We start from the raw sequence: 26,076 nt of genomic DNA on the forward strand, positions 1-26,076 counted from the left end.
TCCCTGAACACACGCCCAGGAATGTTGTCGGGGCCAGGGGCCTTACGGGGGTTGACTCTCCTCAGGGTCTTCAACACATCGGCGGAGTCAAGGCAGAGTACCTCCTCTTCCTGATGGGGGACAGTTTTAACTGCTGGAGTGCCGTTTAGTGCCTCGAACCTCCCAAAGAAGTTATTTAGACCATTTAGAAAGTCAGCATCAACTTCACCCACCGGGGGGGGGGGAGGGTGAGTTGTAGTCTGTAATCGCCCGTATGCCTTGCCACATACTCCTGGTGTTGTTGGCGTCGTGGAAACGATCCTGAATTTTTCGACTGTGGTCTCGCTTCGCTACCCTGATGGCACGGTTCAAGTTGGCTCTCGCTGTCCTCAGTGTCTCCTTGTCGCCAGACTTGAAGGCAGAGTTCCGCGCTCGTAGCGTTTGACGTACCTCCTCAGTCATCCAGGGTCGTTGGTTGCCCCGGGTGATGATATTCTTAGTGGTGCTGACGTCCTCGGTGCATTTGTTGACGTAGGCTGACACAGTCATGGCACACGCATGTCAAATCTACATCGGGGAAACTGGGAGGGAGGGAGGGAGGGAGGGAGGGAGGGAGGGAGGGCGGGAGGGAGGCAAGCAGGGAGGCAGGCAGGCAGGGAGGCAGGCAGGGAGGCAGGCAGGGAGGCAGGCAGGGAGGCAGGCAGGGAAGCAGGCAGGGAGGAAGGCAGTGTCTGTCTGTTGAGGTTTTCACCTTGTTCTTCTCCTGCTGAAGTTCTAACTGGACGTCCATCAGTTTGGCTCTCAGCTCGTCATTGGCGGCCTGAAAGGCGTCCGTTCGCTCCGCCTTGACCCGCCCTGCCGGAGCTCGTTTGGACATCTCTTACTCGAGTCTCGCCCGGTCGTCAGTCAGAGATCACAACATTTGTACCTGGAGAGCACAAACGCAGCGCTGTTTTCCACTGGCTTCGGACTCAACTTCAATCGGTACCGTAACGTACAACATCATAAACATAGATCTAGCTTGACTTATTCATTGAATAAATGCATTTGGTTCTTCAAAACTGCATCACGCAACATAGCGTGACCGAGACGGCCGTTATCCACCTGCGTGAAGTTATTTGGTGAAATGAATGAGATGTTTAAGACACCATCGTTCTGTCTCTATGTAGATGAAGGGAAATAATCGATTGCTGAAGGTCCAAAGGTGTTGTGATAAACAAATAAACATATTAGTGACATATTTGTGATAAACATATTAGGCAGGATAATCACATATGTTAACTTGACTGCCCACACTGTATTTATTTATGGTTATTTGTTAAATCGAGTACTGTTAGACATGAAATAGGAAGTGTTTAACATAAATGGACGACGAAAGGGGTACTCACCATTGTAGCTCCTGCTGGTCAATGATACGAGCTTCTTCTTGCAGTGGAAAACATACAGCCAACAAACACCGTGGAACCTAAAGGAAGGAAATTAAACATTAACATTTAGCCTCAACCAACATTCACAGATACAACGCAACGCAAACTACACAAACGTAAATCTTTTTAAACACAATGAGTTGTACTTACCGTGTACGCTCTAGACGGTCCACTTGCAAGCAGAAAATAAAGATATTTCTGTTGATAATCGTCGTGTTTGTATCCGTTGTCTCGCTCAAGGCCATTGCGCCCACAGATTTGAATTTTGGGGAGAGTTCAGCCTATTGACGTCATTTCCGCGGTGTAATACCCGCATATCTGAAACGGCAAAGTTAAGAGTAGAGTTAAATAAAGTTTTTAATCAACGCAATAATTTACAAACGTTGACCAGTCGAAATAATCGTCGAAATTTGGCGTCTGTGGCTGGAAGCAGACGCCGAGTTCGACGTTCCTCCCAAATGCCACACTCCCTCGCTTTTCAGGGCTACAAAAAAAACCATATTTTTCAAAACAATGAGTTGTAATTACCTTGTACGCTCTAGACGGTCAAGTTGCAAGCTGAAAACAAAAATATTTGTCTTGTTAGTCGTCGTGTTACTAACCGCTGTGTCTTGTTTGCCAGCATTGCCGCTTTCCTACTTCCTGTTGCAAGCCACGCCCACGGATTATAATTTTGCCGTGAGTTCCGCCTATTGACGTCATGTCCGCGTCGCATGACTGCGACGTAATATTATCTAAAACTGTTTGTGCGGCATGGTGTTGTTCTGTGCGGTATTGTGTTATTCTGTGCGGCGTCGTGTTGTTCTGTGCGGCGTAGTGTTGTTCAGTGCGGCGGCGTGTTGTTCAGTGCGGCATGTTGTTGTTCGGTGCGGCATGTTGTTGTTCAGTGCGGCATGGTGTTGTTCACTGCGGCATGGTGTTATTCAGTGCGGCATGGTGTTGTTCAGTGCGGCATGGTGTTGTTCAGTGCGGCATGGTGTTGTTCAGTGCGGGATGGTGTTGTTCAGTGCGGCATGGTGTTGTTCAGTGCGGCATGGTGTTGTTCAGTGCGGCATGGTGTTGTTCAGTGCGGCATGGTGTTGTTCAGTGCGGCATGGTGTTGTTCAGTGCGGCGTAATATTGTTCAGTGCGGCGTAATGTTGTTCAGTGGGGCATGGTGTTGTTCAGTGCGGCATGGTGTTGTTCAGTGCGGCATGGTGTTGTTCAGTGCGACATGATGTTGTTCAGTGCGGCATAATGTTGTTCAGTGCGGCATAATGTTGTTCAGTGCGGCATAATGTTGTTCAGTGCGGCATAATGTTGTTCAGTGCGGCATAATGTTGTTCAGTGCGGCATGGTGTTGTTCAGTGCGGGATGGTGTTGTTCAGTGCGGCATGGTGTTGTTCAGTGCGGCATAGTGTTGTTCAGTGCGGCATGGTGTTGTTCAGTGCGGCATGGTGTTGTTCAGTGCGGCATGGTGTTGTTCAGTGCGGGATGGTGTTGTTCAGTGCGGCATGGTGTTCAGTGCGGCATAATGTTGTTCAGTGCGGCATAATGTTGTTCAGTGCGGCATGGTGTTGTTCAGTGCGGCATAATGTTGTTCAGTGCGGCATAATGTTGTTCAGTGCGGTATATTGTTGTTCAGTGGGGCATAATGTTGTTCAGTGCGGCATGGTGTTGTTCAGTGCGGGATGGTGTTATTCAGTGCGGCATGGTGTTGTTCAGTGCGGCATGGTGTTGTTCAGTGCGGCATGGTGTTGTTCAGTGCGGCATTGTGTTGTTCAGTGCGGCATTGTGTTGTTCAGTGCGGCATGGTGTAGTTCAGTGCGGCATGGTGTAGTTCAGTGCGGCATGGTGTTGTTCAGTGCGGCATGGTGTTGTTCAGTGCGGAATGGTGTTGTTCAGTGCGGCATGGTGTTGTTCAGTGCGGCATGGTGTTGTTCAGTGCGGCATTGTGTTGTTCAGTGCGGCATGGTGTTGTTCAGTGCGGCATGGTGTAGTTCAGTGCGGCATGGTGTAGTTCAGTGCGGCATGGTGTTGTTCAGTGCGGCATGGTGTTGTTCAGTGCGTGATGGTGTTGTTCAGTGCGGGATGGTGTTGTTCAGTGCGGGATGGTGTTGTTCAGTTTGGCATGGTGTTGTTCAGTGCGGCATGGTGTTGTTCAGTGCCGCATGGTGTTGTTCAGTGCCGCATGGTGTTGTTCAGTGCGGGATGGTGTTGTTCAGTGCGGGATGGTGTTGTTCAGTGCGGGATGGTGTTGTTCAGTGCGGGATGGTGTTGTTCAGTGCGGCATGGTGTTGTTCAGTGCGGCATGGTGTTGTTCAGTGCGGGATGGTGTTGTTCAGTGCGGGATGGTGTTGTTCAGTGCGGGATGGTGTTGTTCAGTGCGGCATGGTGTTGTTCAGTGCGGCATGGTGTTGTTCGGCATGGTGTTGTTCAGTGCGGCATGGTGTTGTTCAGTGCGGCATGGTGTTGTTCAGTGCGGGATGGTGTTCAGTGCGGGATGGTGTTGTTCAGTGCGGGATGGTGTTGTTCAGTGCGGCATGGTGTTGTTCAGTGCGGCATGGTGTTGTTCAGTGCGGCATAATGTTGTTCAGTGCGGCATGGTGTTGTTCAGTGCGGCATGGTGTTGTTTAGTGCGGCGTCGTGTTGTTCAGTGCAGCATGGTGTTCAGTGCGGAATGGTGTTTTTCAGTGCGGCATGGTGTTGTTCAGTGCGGCATGGTGTTGTTAAGTGCGGCATGGTGTTGTTCAGTGCGGCGTAATGTTGTTCAGTGGGGCATGGTGTTGTTCAGTGCGGCATGGTGTTGTTCAGTGCGGCATGGTGTTGTTCAGTGCGGCATGGTGTTGTTCAGTGCGGCATGGTGCTGTTCAGTGCGGCATGGTGCTGTTCAGTGCGGCATGGTGTTGTTCAGTGCGGCATGGTGTTGTTCAGTGCGGCATGGTGTTGTTCAGTGCGGCATGGTGTTGTTCAGTGCGGCATGGTGTTGTTCAGTGCGGCATGGTGTTGTTCAGTGCGGCATGGTGTTGTTCAGTGCGGCATGGTGTTTTTCAGTGCGGCATAATGTTGTTCAGTGCGGCATAATGTTGTTCAGTGCGGCATAATGTTGTTCAGTGCGGCATAATGTTGTTCAGTGCGGGATGGTGTTGTTCAGTGCGGCATGGTTTTGTTCAGTGCGGCATGGTGTTGTTCAGTGCGGCATGGTGTTGTTCAGTGCGGCATGGTGTTGTTCAGTGCGGCATGGTGTTGTTCAGTGCGGCATGGTGTTGTTCAGTGCGGCATAATGTTGTTCAGTGCGGGATGGTGTTGTTCAGTGCGGCATAATGTTGTTCAGTGCGGCATAATGTTGTTCAGTGCGGCATGGTGTTGTTCAGTGCGGCATAATGTTGTTCAGTGCGGCATAATGTTGTTCAGTGCGGTATAATGTTGTTCAGTGCTGCATGGTGTTGTTCAGTGCGGCATGGTGTTCAGTGCGGCATGGTGTTGTTCAGTGCGGCATGGTGTTGTTCAGTGCGGCATGGTGTTGTTCAGTGCGGCATGGTGTTGTTCAGTGCGGCATGGTGTTGTTCAGTGCGGCATGGTGTTGTTCAATGCGGCATGGTGTTGTTCAGTGCGGCATGGTGTTGTTCAGTGCGGCATGGTGTTGTTCAGTGCGGCATGGTGTAGTTCAGTCCTGCATGGTGTTGTTCAGTGCGGCATGGTGTAGTTCAGTGCGGCATGGTGTTGTTCAGTGCGGGATGGTGTTGTTCAGTGCGGCATGGTGTTGTTCAGTGCGGCATGGTGTTGTTCAGTGCGACATGATGTTGTTCAGTGCGGCATGATGTTGTTCAGTGCGGCATAATGTTGTTCAGTGCGGCATAATGTTGTTCAGTGCGGGATGGTGTTGTTCAGTGCGGCATGGTGTTGTTCAGTGCGGCATGGTGTTGTTCAGTGCGGCATGGTGTTGTTCAGTGCGGCATGGTGTTGTTCAGTGCGGCATGGTGTTGTTCAGTGCGGCATGGTGTTGTTCAGTGCGGCATGGTGTTGTTCAGTGCGGGATGGTGTTGTTCAGTGCGGGATGGTGTTGTTCAGTGCGGGATGGTGTTGTTCAGTGCGGGATGGTGTTGTTCAGTGCGGCATGGTGTTGTTCAGTGCGGCATGGTGTTGTTCAGTGCGGCATGGTGTTGTTCAGTGCGGCATGGTGTTGTTCAGTGCGGCATGGTGTTGTTCAGTGCGGCATGGTGTTGTTCAGTGCGGGATGGTGTTCAGTGCGGGATGGTGTTGTTCAGTGCGGGATGGTGTTGTTCAGTGCGGCATGGTGTTGTTCAGTGCGGCATGGTGTTGTTCAGTGCGGCATAATGTTGTTCAGTGCGGCATGGTGTTGTTCAGTGCGGCATGGTGTTGTTTAGTGCGGCGTCGTGTTGTTCAGTGCAGCATGGTGTTCAGTGCGGAATGGTGTTTTTCAGTGCGGCATGGTGTTGTTCAGTGCGGCATGGTGTTGTTAAGTGCGGCATGGTGTTGTTCAGTGCGGCGTAATGTTGTTCAGTGGGGCATGGTGTTGTTCAGTGCGGCATGGTGTTGTTCAGTGCGGCATGGTGTTGTTCAGTGCGGCATGGTGTTGTTCAGTGCGGCATGGTGCTGTTCAGTGCGGCATGGTGCTGTTCAGTGCGGCATGGTGTTGTTCAGTGCGGCATGGTGTTGTTCAGTGCGGCATGGTGTTGTTCAGTGCGGCGTAATGTTGTTCAGTGCGGCGTAATGTTGTTCAGTGGGGCATGGTGTTGTTCAGTGCGGCATGGTGTTGTTCAGTGCGGCATGGTGTTGTTCAGTGCGGCATGGTGCTGTTCAGTGCGTTGACCAGTCGAAATAATCGTCGAAATTTGGCGTCTGTGGCTGGAAGCAGACGCCGAGTTCGACGTTCCTCCCAAATGCCACACTCCCTCGCTTTTCAGGGCTACAAAAAAAAACATATTTTTCAAAACAATGAGTTGTAATTACCTTGTACGCTCTAGACGGTCAAGTTGCAAGCTGAAAACAAAAATATTTGTCTTGTTAGTCGTCGTGTTACTAACCGCTGTGTCTTGTTTGCCAGCATTGCCGCTTTCCTACTTCCTGTTGCAAGCCACGCCCACGGATTATAATTTTGCCGTGAGTTCCGCCTATTGACGTCATGTCCGCGTCGCATGACTGCGACGTAATATTATCTAAAACTGTTTGTGCGGCATGGTGTTGTTCTGTGCGGTATTGTGTTATTCTGTGCGGCGTCGTGTTGTTCTGTGCGGCGTAGTGTTGTTCAGTGCGGCGGCGTGTTGTTCAGTGCGGCATGTTGTTGTTCGGTGCGGCATGTTGTTGTTCAGTGCGGCATGGTGTTGTTCACTGCGGCATGGTGTTATTCAGTGCGGCATGGTGTTGTTCAGTGCGGCATGGTGTTGTTCAGTGCGGCATGGTGTTGTTCAGTGCGGGATGGTGTTGTTCAGTGCGGCATGGTGTTGTTCAGTGCGGCATGGTGTTGTTCAGTGCGGCATGGTGTTGTTCAGTGCGGCATGGTGTTGTTCAGTGCGGCATGGTGTTGGTCAGTGCGGCGTAATATTGTTCAGTGTGGCGTAATGTTGTTCAGTGGGGCATGGTGTTGTTCAGTGCGGCATGGTGTTGTTCAGTGCGGCATGGTGTTGTTCAGTGCGACATGATGTTGTTCAGTGCGGCATAATGTTGTTCAGTGCGGCATAATGTTGTTCAGTGCGGCATAATGTTGTTCAGTGCGGCATAATGTTGTTCAGTGCGGCATAATGTTGTTCAGTGCGGCATGGTGTTGTTCAGTGCGGGATGGTGTTGTTCAGTGCGGCATGGTGTTGTTCAGTGCGGCATAGTGTTGTTCAGTGCAGCATGGTGTTGTTCAGTGCGGCATGGTGTTGTTCAGTGCGGCATGGTGTTGTTCAGTGCGGGATGGTGTTGTTCAGTGCGGCATGGTGTTCAGTGCGGCATAATGTTGTTCAGTGCGGCATAATGTTGTTCAGTGCGGCATGGTGTTGTTCAGTGCGGCATAATGTTGTTCAGTGCGGCATAATGTTGTTCAGTGCGGTATATTGTTGTTCAGTGGGGCATAATGTTGTTCAGTGCGGCATGGTGTTGTTCAGTGCGGGATGGTGTTGTTCAGTGCGGCATGGTGTTGTTCAGTGCGGCATGGTGTTGTTCAGTGCGGCATGGTGTTGTTCAGTGCGGCATTGTGTTGTTCAGTGCGGCATGGTGTTGTTCAGTGCGGCATGGTGTTGTTCAGTGCGGCATGGTGTAGTTCAGTGCGGCATGGTGTAGTTCAGTGCGGCATGGTGTTGTTCAGTGCGGCATGGTGTTGTTCAGTGCGGCATGGTGTTGTTCAGTGCCGCATGGTGTTGTTCAGTGCCGCATGGTGTTGTTCAGTGCGGGATGGTGTTGTTCAGTGCGGGATGGTGTTGTTCAGTGCGGGATGGTGTTGTTCAGTGCCGCATGGTGTTGTTCAGTGCGGGATGGTGTTGTTCAGTGCGGCATGGTGTTGTTCAGTGCGGCATGGTGTTGTTCAGTGCGGGATGGTGTTGTTCAGTGCGGCATGGTGTTGTTCAGTGCGGGATGGTGTTGTTCAGTGCGGGATGGTGTTGTTCAGTGCGGCATGGTGTTGTTCAGTGCGGCATGGTGTTGTTCAGTGCGGCATAATGTTGTTCAGTGCGGCATGGTGTTGTTCAGTGCGGCATGGTGTTGTTTAGTGCGGCGTCGTGTTGTTCAGTGCAGCATGGTGTTCAGTGCGGAATGGTGTTTTTCAGTGCGGCATGGTGTTGTTCAGTGCGGCATGGTGTTGTTAAGTGCGGCATGGTGTTGTTCAGTGCGGCGTAATGTTGTTCAGTGGGGCATGGTGTTGTTCAGTGCGGCATGGTGTTGTTCAGTGCGGCATGGTGTTGTTCAGTGCGGCATGGTGTTGTTCAGTGCGGCATGGTGCTGTTCAGTGCGGCATGGTGCTGTTCAGTGCGGCATGGTGTTGTTCAGTGCGGCATGGTGTTGTTCAGTGCGGCATGGTGTTGTTCAGTGCGGCGTAATGTTGTTCAGTGCGGCGTAATGTTGTTCAGTGGGGCATGGTGTTGTTCAGTGCGGCATGGTGTTGTTCAGTGCGGCATGGTGTTGTTCAGTGCGGCATGGTGCTGTTCAGTGCGTTGACCAGTCGAAATAATCGTCGAAATTTGGCGTCTGTGGCTGGAAGCAGACGCCGAGTTCGACGTTCCTCCCAAATGCCACACTCCCTCGCTTTTCAGGGCTACAAAAAAAAACATATTTTTCAAAACAATGAGTTGTAATTACCTTGTACGCTCTAGACGGTCAAGTTGCAAGCTGAAAACAAAAATATTTGTCTTGTTAGTCGTCGTGTTACTAACCGCTGTGTCTTGTTTGCCAGCATTGCCGCTTTCCTACTTCCTGTTGCAAGCCACGCCCACGGATTATAATTTTGCCGTGAGTTCCGCCTATTGACGTCATGTCCGCGTCGCATGACTGCGACGTAATATTATCTAAAACTGTTTGTGCGGCATGGTGTTGTTCTGTGCGGTATTGTGTTATTCTGTGCGGCGTCGTGTTGTTCTGTGCGGCGTAGTGTTGTTCAGTGCGGCGGCGTGTTGTTCAGTGCGGCATGTTGTTGTTCGGTGCGGCATGTTGTTGTTCAGTGCGGCATGGTGTTGTTCACTGCGGCATGGTGTTATTCAGTGCGGCATGGTGTTGTTCAGTGCGGCATGGTGTTGTTCAGTGCGGCATGGTGTTGTTCAGTGCGGGATGGTGTTGTTCAGTGCGGCATGGTGTTGTTCAGTGCGGCATGGTGTTGTTCAGTGCGGCATGGTGTTGTTCAGTGCGGCATGGTGTTGTTCAGTGCGGCATGGTGTTGGTCAGTGCGGCGTAATATTGTTCAGTGTGGCGTAATGTTGTTCAGTGGGGCATGGTGTTGTTCAGTGCGGCATGGTGTTGTTCAGTGTGGCATGGTGTTGTTCAGTGCGACATGATGTTGTTCAGTGCGGCATAATGTTGTTCAGTGCGGCATAATGTTGTTCAGTGCGGCATAATGTTGTTCAGTGCGGCATAATGTTGTTCAGTGCGGCATAATGTTGTTCAGTGCGGCATGGTGTTGTTCAGTGCGGGATGGTGTTGTTCAGTGCGGCATGGTGTTGTTCAGTGCGGCATAGTGTTGTTCAGTGCAGCATGGTGTTGTTCAGTGCGGCATGGTGTTGTTCAGTGCGGCATGGTGTTGTTCAGTGCGGGATGGTGTTGTTCAGTGCGGCATGGTGTTCAGTGCGGCATAATGTTGTTCAGTGCGGCATAATGTTGTTCAGTGCGGCATGGTGTTGTTCAGTGCGGCATAATGTTGTTCAGTGCGGCATAATGTTGTTCAGTGCGGTATATTGTTGTTCAGTGGGGCATAATGTTGTTCAGTGCGGCATGGTGTTGTTCAGTGCGGGATGGTGTTGTTCAGTGCGGCATGGTGTTGTTCAGTGCGGCATGGTGTTGTTCAGTGCGGCATGGTGTTGTTCAGTGCGGCATTGTGTTGTTCAGTGCGGCATGGTGTTGTTCAGTGCGGCATGGTGTTGTTCAGTGCGGCATGGTGTAGTTCAGTGCGGCATGGTGTAGTTCAGTGCGGCATGGTGTTGTTCAGTGCGGCATGGTGTTGTTCAGTGCGGCATGGTGTTGTTCAGTGCGGCATGGTGTTGTTCAGTGCCGCATGGTGTTGTTCAGTGCCGCATGGTGTTGTTCAGTGCGGGATGGTGTTGTTCAGTGCGGGATGGTGTTGTTCAGTGCGGGATGGTGTTGTTCAGTGCCGCATGGTGTTGTTCAGTGCGGGATGGTGTTGTTCAGTGCGGCATGGTGTTGTTCAGTGCGGCATGGTGTTGTTCAGTGCGGGATGGTGTTGTTCAGTGCGGGATGGTGTTGTTCAGTGCGGGATGGTGTTGTTCAGTGCGGCATGGTGTTGTTCAGTGCGGCATGGTGTTGTTCGGCATGGTGTTGTTCAGTGCGGCATGGTGTTGTTCAGTGCGGCATGGTGTTGTTCAGTGCGGGATGGTGTTGTTCAGTGCGGGATGGTGTTGTTCAGTGCGGGATGGTGTTGTTCAGTGCGGCATGGTGTTGTTCAGTGCGGCATGGTGTTGTTCAGTGCGGCATGGTGTTGTTCAGTGCGGCATGGTGTTGTTCAGTGCGGCATGGTGTTGTTTAGTGCGGCATCGTGTTGTTCAGTGCAGCATGGTGTTCAGTGCGGAATGGTGTTGTTCAGTGCGGCATGGTGTTGTTCAGTGCGGCATGGTGTTAAGTGCGGCATGGTGTTGTTCAGTGCGGCGTAATGTTGTTCAGTGGGGCATGGTGTTGTTCAGTGCGGCATGGTGTTGTTCAGTGCGGCATGGTGTTGTTCAGTGCGGCATGGTGTTGTTCAGTGCGGCATGGTGCTGTTCAGTGCGGCATGGTGCTGTTCAGTGCGGCATGGTGTTGTTCAGTGCGGCATGGTGTTGTTCAGTGCGGCATGGTGTTGTTCAGTGCGGCATGGTGTTGTTCAGTGCGGCATGGTGTTGTTCAGTGCGGCATGGTGTTGTTCAGTGCGGCATGGTGTTTTTCAGTGCGGCATAATGTTGTTCAGTGCGGCATAATGTTGTTCAGTGCGGCATAATGTTGTTCAGTGCGGCATAATGTTGTTCAGTGCGGGATGGTGTTGTTCAGTGCGGCATGGTTTTGTTCAGTGCGGCATGGTTTTGTTCAGTGCGGCATGGTGTTGTTCAGTGCGGCATGGTGTTGTTCAGTGCGGGATGGTGTTGTTCAGTGCGGCATGGTGTTGTTCAGTGCGGCATGGTGTTGTTCAGTGCGGCATGGTGTTGTTCAGTGCAGCATGGTGTTGTTCAGTGCGGGATGGTGTTGTTCAGTGCGGGATGGTGTTGTTCAGTGCGGCATAATGTTGTTCAGTGCGGCATGGTGTTGTTCAGTGCGGCATAATGTTGTTCAGTGCGGCATAATGTTGTTCAGTGCGGTATAATGTTGTTCAGTGCTGCATGGTGTTGTTCAGTGCGGCATGGTGTTGTTCAGTGCGGCATGGTGTTGTTCAGTGCGGCATGGTGTTGTTCAGTGCGGCATGGTGTTGTTCAGTGCGGCATGGTGTTGTTCAGTGCGGCATGGTGTTGTTCAGTGCGGCATGGTGTTGTTCAGTGCGGCATGGTGTTGTTCAGTGCGGCATGGTGTTGTTCAGTGCGGCATGGTGTTGTTCAGTGCGGCATGGTGTTGTTCAGTGCGGCATGGTGTTGTTCAGTGCGGCGTCGTGTTGTTCAGTGCAGCATGGTGTTGTTCAGTGCGGAATGGTGTTGTTCAGTGCGGCATGGTGTTGTTCAGTGCGGCATGGTGTTGTTCAGTGCGGCATGGTGTTGTTCAGTGCGGCATGGTGTTGTTCAGTGTGGCGTAATGTTGTTCAGTGGGGCATGGTGTTGTTCAGTGCGGCATGGTGTTGTTCAGTGGGGCATAATGTTGTTCAGTGCGGCATGGTGTTGTTCAGTGCGGGATGGTGTTGTTCAGTGCGGCATGGTGTTGTTCAGTGCGGCATGGTGTTGTTCAGTGCGGCATGGTGTTGTTCAGTGCGGCATGGTGTTGTTCAGTGCGGAATGGTGTTGTTCAGTGCGGAATGGTGTTGTTCAGTGCGGCATGGTGTTGTTCAGTGCGGCATGGTGTTGTTCAGTGCGGCATTGTGTTGTTCAGTGCGGCATGGTGTTGTTCAGTGCGGCATGGTGTAGTTCAGTGCGGCATGGTGTAGTTCAGTGCGGCATGGTGTTGTTCAGTGCGGCATGGTGTTGTTCAGTGCGTGATGGTGTTGTTCAGTGCGGGATGGTGTTGTTCAGTGCGGGATGGTGTTGTTCAGTTTGGCATGGTGTTGTTCAGTGCGGCATGGTGTTGTTCAGTGCGGCATGGTGTTGTTCAGTGCGGCATGGTGTTGTTCAGTGCGGGATGGTGTTGTTCAGTGCGGGATGGTGTTGTTCAGTGCGGCATGGTGTTGTTCAGTGCGGCATGGTGTTGTTCAGTGCGGCATGGTGTTGTTCAGTGTGGCATGGTGTTGTTCAGTGCGGCATGGTGTTGTTCAGTGCGGCATGGTGTTGTTCAGTGCGGCATGGTGTTGTTCAGTGCGGCATGGTGTTGTTCAGTGCGGCATGGTGTTGTTCAGTGCGGCATGGTGTTGTTCAGTGCGGCATGGTGTTGTTCAGTGCGGCATGGTGTTGTTCAGTGCGGCATGGTGTTGTTCAGTGCGGCATGGTGTTGTTCAGTGCGGCATGGTGTTGTTCAGTGCGGCGTCGTGTTGTTCAGTGCAGCATGGTGTTGTTCAGTGCGGAATGGTGTTGTTCAGTGCGGCATGGTGTTGTTCAGTGCGGCATGGTGTTGTTAAGTGCGGCATGGTGTTGTTCAGTGCGGCGTAATGTTGTTCAGTGCGGCGTAATGTTGTTCAGTGCGGCGTAATGTTGTTCAGTGGGGCATGGTGTTGTTCAGTGCGGCATGGTGTTGTTCAGTGCGGCATGGTGTTGTTCAGTGCGGCATGGTGCTGTTCAGTGCGGCATGGTGTTGTTCAGTGCGGCATGGTGTTGTTTAGTGCGGCATGGTGTTGTTCAGTGCGGCATGGTGTTGTTCAATGCGGCATGGTGTTGTTCAGTGCGGCATGGTGTTGTTCAGTGCGGCATGGTGTTGTTCAGTGCGGAATGGTGTTGTTCAGTGCGGCATGGTGTTGTTCAGTGCGGCATGGTGTTGTTAAGTGCGGCATGGTGTTGTTCAGTGCGGCGTAATGTTGTTCAGTGCGGCATAATGTTGTTCAGTGCGGCATAATGTTGTTCAGTGCGGCATAATGTTGTTCAGTGCGGCATAATGTTGTTCAGTGCGGCATAATGTTGTTCAGTGCGGGATGGTGTTGTTCAGTGCGGGATGGTGTTGTTCAGTGCGACATGGTGTTGTTCAGTGCGGCATGGTGTTGTTCAGTGCGGCATGGTGTTGTTCAGTGCGGCATGGTGTTGTTCAGTGCGGCATGGTGTTGTTCAGTGCGGCATGGTGTTGTTCAGTGCGGGATGGTGTTGTTCAGTGCGGGATGGTGTTGTTCAGTGCGGGATGGTGTTGTTCAGTGCGGCATGGTGTTCAGTGCGGCATAATGTTGTTCAGTGCGGCATGGTGTTGTTCAGTGCGGCATGGTGTTGTTCAGTGCGGCATAATGTTGTTCAGTGCGGCACCTAGCACCTAGAAGGTAAATAAATAGGAAGGAAGGACTCACCGGTGACGTCGTCGCCCACGTCCAAGCGTTGTACTTTGTATTTTCATCCTTCTGACAGTGGAAAACATATAGCCAACAAACACCGTGGAACCTAAACGAATGAAAGAAAACTATCATTTGGCCACAACCAACATTCACAGATACAACACAATGTGACGTGCGGTGTTGAGGTTAAAGGTTGAGTGAAGGGCCCTCGTTTTAAACTACTTTTTTGAAAAGGAGTGGGAACAAGTAAGACGTATTTAATTTATTTATTGGGAAGTAGTAAGACTTATTAAATTTATTTAATCTACTTTTCTTCCCAGGCAAAATTTGATGTGCTGCAATTCCAAATTTCCAAAGTGAATGAAGGAATGAAATCCTTTAAATTATGATTTTGTATAAATACTAGGCATAAACACAAAATCTACGGCACAAAATGGGCAGACTTTACTTGTTTGAAAAGGACTGGTTACAAGACAGACTTTTTTAATTTATTTAATGGGAAGAAGACTTATTTAGTTTAATTGATCTATTTTTGTTCCCTGGCAAAATTCGATTTGCTGCAATTCCAAATTTCCAAAGTGAATGAAGGAATGAAGTCGTTTAAATTATGATTTTGTATAAATACTAGGCATAGACACAAAATCTACGGCACAAAACGGGCAGACTTTACTTGTTTGAAGAGGACTGATTGCAAGACAGACTTTTCTGATTTATTTAATGGGAAGAAGACTTATTTAGTTTATTTAATCTCTTTTTGTTGCCTGGCAAAATTGGATTTGCTGAAATTGTATTTTGCCAAATCTTGACTTGAGACCTGATAGGAAGTATTAAACGCTCAGTTAAATCGATACAAGTTGGTAATAAGAGCGAGTAATGTTGGTTGAAGCGATGAATGAAGGTTAAAAGCAATTTAAATTATGACTTTGTATAAATACTAGATATTAACAGAACATCTACTGCGCAAAATGGGCAGAGTTTACTTGTTTGAGAAGGAGTGGCTTATTTAAGTCTAAGATTTATTTAATCTGTTTGTTCCCAGGCAAAATTGGATGTGATGCAAATCCAAATTTCACCACATGATGGTGCCAAATTTTGACTTCATAGGACATATTCAACACTTAACTATTATGTTCAAGGTAATCAGATTTGTTTATTATTCTAATGGCCTTTTCAAAACTATTCTGGATTACTACTTTGGATCTATTCTACATTACTTGGCAACAACATACTCTGTAACAGATTAGGCAGTATAATCACATATGTTAACTTATCGTGATGTGTTAAATCAATTACTGTTAGACATTATTATTCTGATAATCTACCAAATCTTTGAATTGAAGAATTTGTGATTTAATTAATAGCTTGTTGTTATGTTCAGGGTAATCAGACTTGTATATAATTCTAATGGCCTTCTTTTGAAAACTATTCTGAATTACAACTTTGGATCTTATATTACTTTGCAACAATATACTCGGTGACAGATTAGGCAGTATAATCACATATGTTAACTTCAGTGCCCACACTGTATTTATTTATGGTTATTTGTTAAATCAAGTACTGTTAGACATGAAATAGGAAGTGTTTAACATAAATGTTATGGCTACTCACCGTTGTAGCTCGCTCCTGGTCAATGATACGAGCCTCTTCTTGCAGTGGAAAACTTGCAGCCAACAAACACCGTGGAACCTAAAGGAATGAAATTAAACATTAACATTTCGCCTGGACCAATATTCACACGTACAACGCAACGCGGCTACACTTCTGCTAGCGCCTCAGCTACACGTTGATATTACAAACGTAAATCTCTTTAAACACAATGAGTGTTACTTACCGTGTACGCTGTAGACGGTCCAGTTGCAAGCAGAAAATAAAGATATTTCTGTTGATATTCGTCGTTGCTCAGTGGCTCACGGCCATCGCGCCAACAGATTTGAATTTTGGTGGAAGTTCAGCCAATTACGTCATATCCGCGGCACATGACTGCGACGTAATACCCGCTTATCTGAAACGGCAGTTAAAAGTAGAGTTACATCAAGTTTTCTTTTTTAATCAACGCAATCATTTACAACCGTTGACCAGAAAGAATCGTCGAAATTCGACGTTCCCCCCAAACGCCACACTCACTCGCTTTTCAGGGCAACAAAAGTACTTCTTTTTAAAAACGATGAGTTGTACTTACCGTGTACGCTCTGGACGGTCCAGTTGCAAGCAGAAAATAAAAATATTTCTCTCGTTAGTCGTATGTTACCATCCGCTGTGTCTTTGTCAACATCGCCATTTTCCTACTTCCTGTTGCGAGCCACGCCCACGGATTTAAATTCTGGCGGAAGAGCCCGCCCATTGGCGTCGTTTTCGCGTATAGCAAATCCGATTGGTTGGGAAGGGGGCGCGGTTATGCAGCCGAGGGGTCCTGTGATCGGTGGGATGTAAAGTAGGCGTCGACGTCACGTCCGCGTCACGTGACCACGACGTGGCAGACGTCATATAGCAACCGCTGTTTTGTTTAGTAGACTTACAGTTGTTATGCATTGACATAATGGCGCACACTCCAAATAGATTTAAATAAATTAAATAATTCTTCTGCCCACTCCCTTTTAAACAACTCTCCCCGCGGATTTGAATTCCGGCGGAAGTTCTTACAGTTGTTATGCGTTGACATAATGGCGCACTGGTTAGCATGTCCACCTCTTAAGCATGATGTTGCGGGTTCGACGCCTGATCAATGTTAGCATGGAGTGAGCTGAAGTGCATGGCGCTGAAGATTTGAATCTTTGAAATGCGCTGAGGTCTGACGTATCAGGCAGAATGGTTTGCCATCACGTTCAACAAAAAATAGAAACTTTCCCACTCTGATAAAAACGTCCTGTGTTCATCTACATATTTTCGTTTTGCTGTGCATCTTTTCCCTGCCATTTCGAGAGCCCAATTGACACTAATAGTTTACTGGAATGTGTTTGCCCATCCTACTTTGTGGAATTTCACCACATGCGCTTTTGACGAAAATACTAAATTGAACTCAAGTGAAGCCAACACGCACGCATCCCCCCCCCCCCCCCCCACACACACACACACACACACCTACACACACACACACAAATGTTGATATGAACATAAAAGAGCCGCATGCGGTTCAGGAGTTGCGGCTTGGCCAAACCTGTACTATACAACTTTATTTGTGTAAAATTTTCACAACAGCTGTCACACAAACAAAGCGGGAAAAACCGAAGACGTGCGTGTTCCGCCCACGCTGGATTTATTTGAAAAGACACCGTATTGCCGCAGATGTGGCAAAGAGTACTTTTGGGCATCTGAGACGGAAGGATGTCCAAAGCATCACGTCACCTGCTCTGGTAGGAATGGTGGTGGGACGTTGAGGTCAACCGCTTTGGGGTTGGCTGAATCTTTGGTCGCAGGATGCCACACACTTGAAGACAGAAGCAGAAAAGCAGAGCTAAATGCAAAATGTACTCACCGGTGACTCCAATTTTTTCCCCCCCTGAAGAAATGGATGGACGGGTGGCCCCGGCTGGCCGGTGGGACTCTTGTTATTCTGACCCTTTTTAGTGCGCTTTTGGGGCAACAACCGTTTTTTGTGGCGCTCTCTTCTGGTTCAAGAGTGCCCTGCATGTGAATTTGCCTTTCCTGCCTTCTGATTGGATGAGCGCCGGTGTGACGCGGTGCCTCTGTCACCGTGGCGGGGGGTATACGTCGGCATCGGAGCGTCTGCCAACGTCTGAGACCGGCTGGCAGTGTATCGGTCCAGTAATGCCAGACGAATGAGTGACTGAAGAATGTAGCTATTTTGTCTGAGAAAAAGGTGTGCTCATTGATAAGCTTACCTGTCCTTGTTGCTTCAGCGCTGACTCCAGATCTGCTACTCTGCTTTGATAGTGACCCATTTCTACTGTCATGTAACATGGGGGGAAGAGATGGTGCAAATGGTAAAATATGGATTGTTCACAGGAATAAATTGGCAGAGCTGAAATTCCAAATTTGTCCAAAAGATGGCGCCAGACCAAAACATGAGACCAAAAAAGGGGCCAAAATAAGCTAAGCAAGTTAAAATAGAAATAAAACAGGAACACGGTGTCGGATTGTGAGTCACGCATGGACGCACAAATGTGATTTTTACTTTTTGATTTCTTTGCTTGGCTAAAAATGTATTCTGTAACAGCTTAAAGCAATATTGTTAGTCAATTCGATCAAGGGACCCGTCACTATGAGAATAGTGGCGTGACATAAATTGTTTGGAGAAGCACAAATGTGATTTTTACTTCTTGATTTCTTTGCTTGGCTAAAAATTGATTCCCTCTTTCATGAACTGTGTTTTGCAATCGAATTGTTCTGGGATTGAATGATTTTATTAACACGGGTATCAGTGGGTGAAATTGTTCGGTTTCTGGAGTGATTAAGATTTGTAATTCTATTTCATGTTTCTTCAATAAATGTGTTGTGTATATTCATCTACTTTGTTGTGCGCTGATTTGTACTGAATGTACAATCGATGGTTCGGGGTTGATTTGACAATTTGATTAATGTGCGGGGGGTTATTATGGTATAACATAGGACTGTAATAAATAAAAGTAACATCAGACAATTTTAGAGAATTGAATAACTTTCGTAGTTATTTGAGACACGAGTGAATTTCAATCCGTTTGAAAGTTTGCTTCGTCTGAATAAATTAACGGAAGTGTTTGAATCGGATTATCGGTTTGGTGTAGAACTGAAAGTAATTTAATTATTTGAAGGGCGCAGGCCCGTTTCCCCTTTTGACGGGCCGCGTAAAAAGTAACTCCGAACATGTTAGAGAATTAAATAACTTTCGTAGATATTTAAGGGAAGAGTGAATTTCGTCAGAAGTGAATTCGTTTGAAAATGTACTTCCTCTAAATAAAATAACGACGATGGTTAAAATAGATCATTTGAGTTGGTGAAGGATAAAAGTATTTCGATTGTCCGTCGGGCGCGGCCCAGTTCTTAATTTTGTCGGGCCGCGTCAAAAGTTAAACAGGACACGATCGAAAAATAGACTTGCCTTCCAAATTAATTACTGGGCAAATCTAAATAGAGTAAGACATTTTTATTCGTTTTAAGAAAGTTGTTATTCTTTTTAAAGCAATCAAGTGGGGTGAAGCACTCCGACAGTTAAGTGCTAGATCTACATATAAGAAGTTAGAATTAATAACGTAAAGTGCATTAATTTTCTCCTTAAATGCTATTATTGTCACACTTTTATTAATTCGATTCTCTTTCGAATAAACAAGTTGGTCGGCTCGCTGCTTGAGCGACCAAGTAGAACGGACCCATATCAACATTTACTTCGGCAAAACTAGTGCTAGGGTGCGCTATACAAACGAATCCCTGAGGTCTTAACAAAGACATCTAAAAATATCCGTAACATAATAAGAACTTCAAACATTAGCGGGGAGCCATCAATACGATGCGGTCACTTCGAAGTCTTGCCTCGAATTGAGTTACTCGGCTCGAGCTTAGGGTGACTTGAGAGGGATTGGCGTCGTACAGAAATTAGATTGATTCCGGTGGAGTTAATTTAACTCGGGTGGTTAGATTACGGACGAATCTCCGAACCCGGCTAAGACAAACCCGTTACCGGGAAGCCGGAGGCACCTTATTGAAAGAGGTGCGTTTGACACTACCATCAGCTTTTCTCTGGTCTGAAAGGAGGAGGAGGGAGGCTCCTCCTCCTCCTTTCAGACCAGAGAACACCCGAGGCTGGGTGAGAACGGGGAGGCTGCGACCCGGTCGGGGGTTGCGGTAAGGGGCGCCACCTTGATCTCCTTCTCGGCGTCGTAGTCCTCTCCGCTGGTCTGGGCTAGCAGAGCGTAGGCTCGTTGCAGCGCTTGATATTCTTGCGTCAGCTGGCGGTAGCGAAGCTCCGCCTCCTCATGCACACACCAATGCAACACAGCACTAGTACCAGAATCAGTCAGACCGGCGACAAAGCACCCGCGACGCAAAGACGAGTCCGATTCCAGGCTGAAGAGGAATGTTTGGCGCCAATACGCTGGCAGAAATGGCGGGCTACCTCTTCGGGTTCCGTGTCGGGGGTTCTGTCGGTGTGAAAAGACAAGGACGATCCGTCCGAGTCCACCAACACGTCTTCGTCGTAGCCGTAAAATGTTTCGATGACCTGCGGGCGCGGAAGCAAACATCTCTCTGAACAAACTGAAGCGACACCTCACGATGAATCGACGAGAGGAACGATAGCGAGAAAAAGGCCATTTCATCTTGCGCAACACCAAGCAGCCGCAAACAAACAGACTCACCTTGCAGGACCTCACGCTTTGTTCCTCCTCAGAGATTCTCGACGTCGGTATCGTAGCAGCAAATCTCTCTCCTGTCGACACAAATAATCCGCCTTTGAGATTCTTTGGATGCAAAGGGAACGAACGGCTCCGGCGCAGAAACAAACGCGACTCACGATGACATTTCTGACATGAGCTCCTGTCTCCAGAGCCTGAAAAACCCGTCACCGGCGATGATTGGAAGGACGCTCGTCTTTTCCAAAAGTGACAACTACAGGGTGTGTCAGGGTTTTCCAGATTATCTTTATCGTATGATTATGTTGCTTTGACTTTGACTGCAACCTGTAATAAATAATATTATTTATCCCTTATTTATCCCTATCGCTTATCCCTTCCTACACAAAGTCGTAAAACATCCCTTGCTATGTTTTGACTAGAGGTCAAGGGCTTTCTCTATTCAATCCACTCTTACACCCACCCTGTTTCTCTTAATAAAAATGCTCGTGCAGGAGCCGAGAGTCAGACTTCATTCGTACAACGGATGGACTCTCCACCTGCAGGTGTCCAAAAGAACTTACTTGTCTCCCGTGTGGTTCTTGCAAAATAAGTTGGAGCGAGCGCAACTCTAACAGGGTGCATTTTGCCACTAGCTGCCTACGGACAATGACGTCGCGCTCGCGGCTCATGGTTGACGGGCTGAGCAGCCGGGCGAGTCCGTCGTTTTCAGCGCACAGCGAGTGGCAAAGGCGCTGACAAAACGGGAGCTTTGAGCTGCTGAAAACGGCAAAACAAGTCTAAAGCGTGTTCAAACGCGTGCGCACAATGCTCCTGCTTGAAAGGTCGGAATTTAAGGGGCCAATTTTTTGGATGGCGGCCGCCGGCCAAGCTTTGGACGGAAAAGGTTTCCTGGCGACAGCGAGCGAGCGCGGCGCTGCCGTACGTGCACCGAGTCACCTGCCTGAAGACCTTGGACAAGTCGTCGATGATGTGCCGCTGCTCCACAACTTGAAGGAACTCCATTTCACCGTCCTGCTGGCCGCAACCGCGCTCCAGGTCATTGAGCGAACTAGGCCTTCTCTGTGGAACACAAATGCAGTGGACTCCGTTGGCACGCCGCCGTTGTCCGCGTCGACTTACCAAGCTTGCCATCTCCTCGTTCTCCTGGGTGACAAAGCGCACTTTGTTTTCAAGGCGACACAGCACCAGTGAGAGTTCTTCATTCTTCCTGCTCAGGCGTTTGTTTTTGTACAGGAGTGGCAGAAACTGGCTTTCTGTTTCTCTCAGTCGCTTAAGCTGCAAGCATGAAGTGCGGGATGCGAAAGACGCACAACACGCGGGCCAGAACGTATCCATTCCTTTTGCATCGGTTTGAACGGAATCGTGGCTTTGGCTCCCAAAAAAAGACATCTGTGGAGCGGTTTTGCCGGTCGGCAAACTGGAACGGGTCAAATAATGGGGGGAGTCTGGAAACGATGTGATCTTTAAGCAGCCTTTCGAAGCACTTCATCATGACCGGAGTCAGTGCAACAGGCCGGTAATCATTAAATGAGGTGATTTGAGGTTTCTTCGGCACCGGAATGATGGAGGCAGTCTTAAAGCACGCTGGCACTGTGGCTTGGCCCAGCGAGGTGTTAAAAATGTCTGTGATGACCCCAGCCAGCTGACTTGCAAATTCCCTGAACACACGCCCAGGAATGTTGTCGGGGCCAGGGGCCTTACGGAGGTTGACTCTCCTCAGGGTCTTCAACACATCGGCGGAGTCAAGGCAGAGTACCTCCTCTTCCTGATGGGGGACAGTTTTAACTGCTGGAGTGCCGTTTAGTGCCTCGAACCTCCCAAAGAAGTTATTTAGACCATTTAGAAAGTCAGCATCAACTTCACCCACCGGGGGGGGAGGGTGAGTTGTAGTCTGTAATCGCCCGTATGCCTTGCCACATACTCCTGGTGTTGTTGGCGTCGTGGAAACGATCCTGAATTTTTCGACTGTGGTCTCGCTTCGCTACCCTGATGGCACGGTTCAAGTTGGCTCTTGCTGTCCTCAGTGTCTCCTTGTCGCCAGACTTGAAGGCAGAGTTCCGCGCTCGTAGCGTTTGACGTACCTCCTCAGTCATCCAGGGTCGTTGGTTGCCCCGGGTGATGATATTCTTAGTGGTGCTGACGTCCTTGGTGCATTTGTTGACGTAGGCTGACACAGTCATGGCACACGCATGTCAAATCTACATCGGGGAAACTGGGAGGGAGGGAGGGAGGGAGGGAGGGAGGGAGGGCGGGCGGGAGGGAGGCAAGCAGGGAGGCAGGCAGGCAGGGAGGCAGGCAGGGAGGCAGGCAGGGAAGCAGGCAGGGAGGAAGGCAGTGTCTGTCTGTTGAGGTTTTCACCTTGTTCTTCTCCTGCTGAAGTTCTAACTGGACGTCCATCAGTTTGGCTCTCAGCTCGTCATTGGCGGCCTGAAAGGCGTCCGTTCGCTCCGCCTTGACCCGCCCTGCCGGAGCTCGTTTGGACATCTCTTACTCGAGTCTCGCCCGGTCGTCAGTCAGAGATCACAACATTTGTACCTGGAGAGCACAAACGCAGCGCTGTTTTCCACTGGCTTCGGACTCAACTTCAATCGGTACCGTAACGTACAACATCATAAACATAGATCTAGCTTGACTTATTCATTGAATAAATGCATTTGGTTCTTCAAAACTGCATCACGCAACATAGCGTGACCGAGACGGCCGTTATCCACCTGCGTGAAGTTATTTGGTGAAATGAATGAGATGTTTAAGACACCATCGTTCTGTCTCTATGTAGATGAAGGGAAATAATCGATTGCTGAAGGTCCAAAGGTGTTGTGATAAACAAATAAACATATTAGTGACATATTTGTGATAAACATATTAGGCAGGATAATCACATATGTTAACTTGACTGCCCACACTGTATTTATTTATGGTTATTTGTTAAATCGAGTACTGTTAGACATGAAACAGGAAGTGTTTAACATAAATGGACGACGAAAGGGGTACTCACCATTGTAGCTCCTGCTGGTCAATGATACGAGCCTCTTCTTGCAGTGGAAAACATACAGCCAACAAACACCGTGGAACCTAAAGGAAGGAAATTAAACATTAACATTTAGCCTCAACCAACATTCACAGATACAACGCAACGCAAACTACACAAACGTAAATCTTTTTAAACACAATGAGTTGTACTTACCGTGTACGCTCTAGACGGTCCACTTGCAAGCAGAAAATAAAGATATTTCTGTTGATAATCGTCGTGTTTGTATCCGTTGTCTCGCTCAAGGCCATTGCGCCCACAGATTTGAATTTTGGCGAGAGTTCAGCCTATTGACGTCATTTCCGCGGTGTAATACCCGCATATCTGAAACGGCAAAGTTAAGAGTAGAGTTAAATAAAGTTTTTAATCAACGCAATAATTTACAAACGTTGACCAGTCGAAATAATCGTCGAAATTTGGCGTCTGTGGCTGGAAGCAGACGCCGAGTTCGACGTTCCTCCCAAATGCCACACTGCCTCGCTTTTCAGGCCAACAAAAAAACATATTTTTCAAAACAATGAGTTATAATTACCTTGTACGCTCTAGACGGTCAAGTTGCAAGCTGAAAACAAAAATATTTGTCTTGTTAGTCGTCGTGTTACTAACCGCTGTGTCTTGTTTGCCAGCATTGCCGCTTTCCTACTTCCTGTTGCAAGCCACGCCCACGGATTATAATTTTGCCATGAGTTCCGCCTATTGACGTCATGTCCGCGTCGCATGACTGCGACGTAATATTATCTAAAACTGTTTGTGCGGCATGGTGTTGTTCTGTGCGGTATTGTGTTATTCTGTGCGGCGTCGTGTTGTTCTGTGCGGCGTAGTGTTGTTCAGTGCGGCGTCGTGTTGTTCAGTGCGGCATGTTGTTGTTCAGTGCGGCATGTTGTTGTTCAGTGCGGCATGGTGTTGTTCAGTGCGGCATGGTGTTGTTAAGTGCGGCATGGTGTTGTTCAGTGCGGCATGGTGTTGTTCAGTGCGGCATGGTGTTGTTCAGTGCGGGATGGTGTTGTTCAGTGCGGGATGGTGTTGTTCAGTGCGGCATAATATTGTTCAGTGCGGCGTAATGTTGTTCAGTGGGGCATGGTGTTGTTCAGTGCGGCATGGTGTTGTTCAGTGCGACATGATGTTGTTCAGTGCGGCATAATGTTGTTCAGTGCGGCATAATGTTGTTCAGTGCGGCATAATGTTGTTCAGTGCGGCATAATGTTGTTCAGTGCGGGATGGTGTTGTTCAGTGCGGCATGGTGTTGTTCAGTGCGGCATGGTGTTGTTCAGTGCGGCATGGTGTTGTTCAGTGCGGCATGGTGTTGTTCAGTGCGGCATGGTGTTGTTCAGTGCGGCATGGTGTTGTTCAGTGCGGCATGGTGTTGTTCAGTGCGGCATGGTGTTGTTCAGTGCGGGATGGTGTTGTTCAGTGCGGCATGGTGTTGTTCAGTGCGGCATGGTGTTGTTCAGTGCGGCATGGTGTTGTTCAGTGCGGCATGGTGTTGTTCAGTGCGGCATGGTGTTGTTCAGTGCGGCATGGTGTTGTTCAGTGCGACATGATGTTGTTCAGTGCGGCATAATGGTGTTCAGTGCGGCATAATGTTGTTCAGTGCGGCATAATGTTGTTCAGTGCGGCATAATGTTGTTCAGTGCGGGATGGTGTTGTTCAGTGCGGCATGGTGTTGTTCAGTGCGGCATAGTGTTGTTCCGTGCGGCATGGTGTTGTTCAGTGCGGCATGGTGTTGTTCAGTGCGGCATGGTGTTGTTCAGTGCGGGATGGTGTTCTTCAGTGCGGGATGGTGTTGTTCAGTGCGGCATGGTGTTGTTCAGTGCGGCATGGTGTTGTTCAGTGCGGCATGGTGTTGTTCAGTGCGGCATGGTGTTGTTCAGTGCGGCATGGTGTTGTTCAGTGCGGCATGGTGTTGTTCAGTGCGGCATGGTGTTGTTCAGTGCAGCATGGTGTTGTTCAGTGCGGCATGGTGTTGTTCAGTGCGGCATGGTGTTCAGTGCGGCATAATGTTGTTCAGTGCGGCATAATGTTGTTCAGTGCGGCATGGTGTTGTTCAGTGCGGCATAATGTTGTTCAGTGCGGCATAATGTTGTTCAGTGCGGTATATTGTTGTTCAGTGGGGCATAATGTTGTTCAGTGCGGCATGGTGTTGTTCAGTGCGGGATGGTGTTGTTCAGTGCGGCATGGTGTTGTTCAGTGCGGCATAGTGTTGTTCAGTGCGGCATGGTGTTGTTCAGTGCGGCATTGTGTTGTTCAGTGCGGCATTGTGTTGTTCAGTGCGGCATTGTGTTGTTCAGTGCGGCATGGTGTTGTTCAGTGCGGCATGGTGTAGTTCAGTGCGGCATGGTGTTGTTCAGTGCGGCAAGGTGTAGTTCAGTGCGGCATGGTGTTGTTCAGTGCGGGATGGTGTTGTTCAGTGTGGCATGGTGTTGTTCAGTGCGGCATGGTGTTGTTCAGTGCGACATGATGTTGTTCAGTGCGGCATAATGTTGTTCAGTGCGGCATAATGTTGTTCAGTGCGGCATAATGTTGTTCAGTGCGGCATGGTGTTGTTTAGTGCGGGATGGTGTTGTTCAGTGCGGCATGGTGTTGTTCAGTGCGGCATGGTGTTGTTCAGTGCGGCATGGTGTTGTTCAGTGCGGCATGGTGTTGTTCAGTGCGGCATGGTGTTGTTCAGTGCGGCATGGTGTTGTTCAGTGCGGCGTCGTGTTGTTCAGTGCAGCATGGTGTTGTTCAGTGCGGAATGGTGTTGTTCAGTGCGGCATGGTGTTGTTCAGTGCGGCATGGTGTTGTTAAGTGCGGCATGGTGTTGTTCAGTGTGGAGTAATGTTGTTCAGTGGGGCATGGTGTTGTTCAGTGCGGCATGGTGTTGTTCAGTGCGGCATGGTGTTGTTCAGTGCGGCATGGTGTTGTTCAGTGCGGCATGGTGTTGTTCAGTGCGGCATGGTGTTGTTCAGTGCGGCATGGTGTTGTTCAGTGCGGCATGGTGTTGTTCAGTGCGGCATGGTGTTGTTCAGTGCGGCATGGTGTTGTTCAGTGCGGCATGGTGTTGTGGCATGGTGTTGTTCAGTGCGGCATGGTGTTTTTCAGTGCGGCATAATGTTGTTCAGTGCGGCATAATGTTGTTCAGTGCGGCATAATGTTGTTCAGTGCGGG

General features: G+C 49.1%; 1 protein-coding gene and 1 long non-coding RNA gene across 7 annotated transcripts; both read right to left on the reverse strand.

Annotated features, from left to right (window-relative positions):
- Window positions 1–1,562: 1,562 nt before the first annotated feature.
- On the reverse strand, window positions 1,563–16,091 carry LOC125974898 (uncharacterized). The gene is made up of 6 exons (XR_007483776.2): window positions 15,797–16,091; window positions 15,449–15,619; window positions 15,226–15,303; window positions 13,633–13,723; window positions 1,935–1,964; window positions 1,563–1,724 (listed from the first exon to the last, which is right to left on the reverse strand). It is a non-coding gene; the product is annotated as an uncharacterized lncRNA (long non-coding RNA).
- Window positions 16,092–16,741: 650 nt separating this feature from the next.
- On the reverse strand, window positions 16,742–21,540 carry LOC137840650 (janus kinase and microtubule-interacting protein 3-like). 6 transcript variants are annotated; one of them, XM_068652074.1, is made up of 7 exons: window positions 21,021–21,539; window positions 20,842–20,960; window positions 19,905–19,975; window positions 19,664–19,768; window positions 19,407–19,520; window positions 17,457–17,518; window positions 16,745–17,041 (listed from the first exon to the last, which is right to left on the reverse strand). In XM_068652074.1, exons 2-6 carry the CDS (start codon window positions 20,939–20,941, stop codon window positions 17,492–17,494), a joined length of 417 nt encoding a protein of 138 aa, XP_068508175.1. In that variant the 5' UTR covers window positions 20,942–20,960; window positions 21,021–21,539; the 3' UTR covers window positions 16,745–17,041; window positions 17,457–17,491. The 6 variants fall into 6 exon arrangements, 2 of the variants coding, with proteins under 2 accessions (XP_068508176.1, XP_068508175.1); XR_011087485.1 differs by having other exon boundaries at window positions 16,742–17,041; window positions 17,457–17,521; window positions 19,407–19,517; window positions 20,842–21,540; XM_068652075.1 differs by having other exon boundaries at window positions 16,742–17,041; window positions 19,407–19,517; window positions 20,842–21,540.
- Between the last annotated feature and the right edge of the window lie 4,536 nt (window positions 21,541–26,076).

Source organism: Syngnathus scovelli, chromosome 9 (genome assembly GCF_024217435.2).
Source record: "Syngnathus scovelli strain Florida chromosome 9, RoL_Ssco_1.2, whole genome shotgun sequence".
Classification (NCBI taxonomy): Eukaryota; Metazoa; Chordata; class Actinopteri; order Syngnathiformes; family Syngnathidae; genus Syngnathus; species Syngnathus scovelli.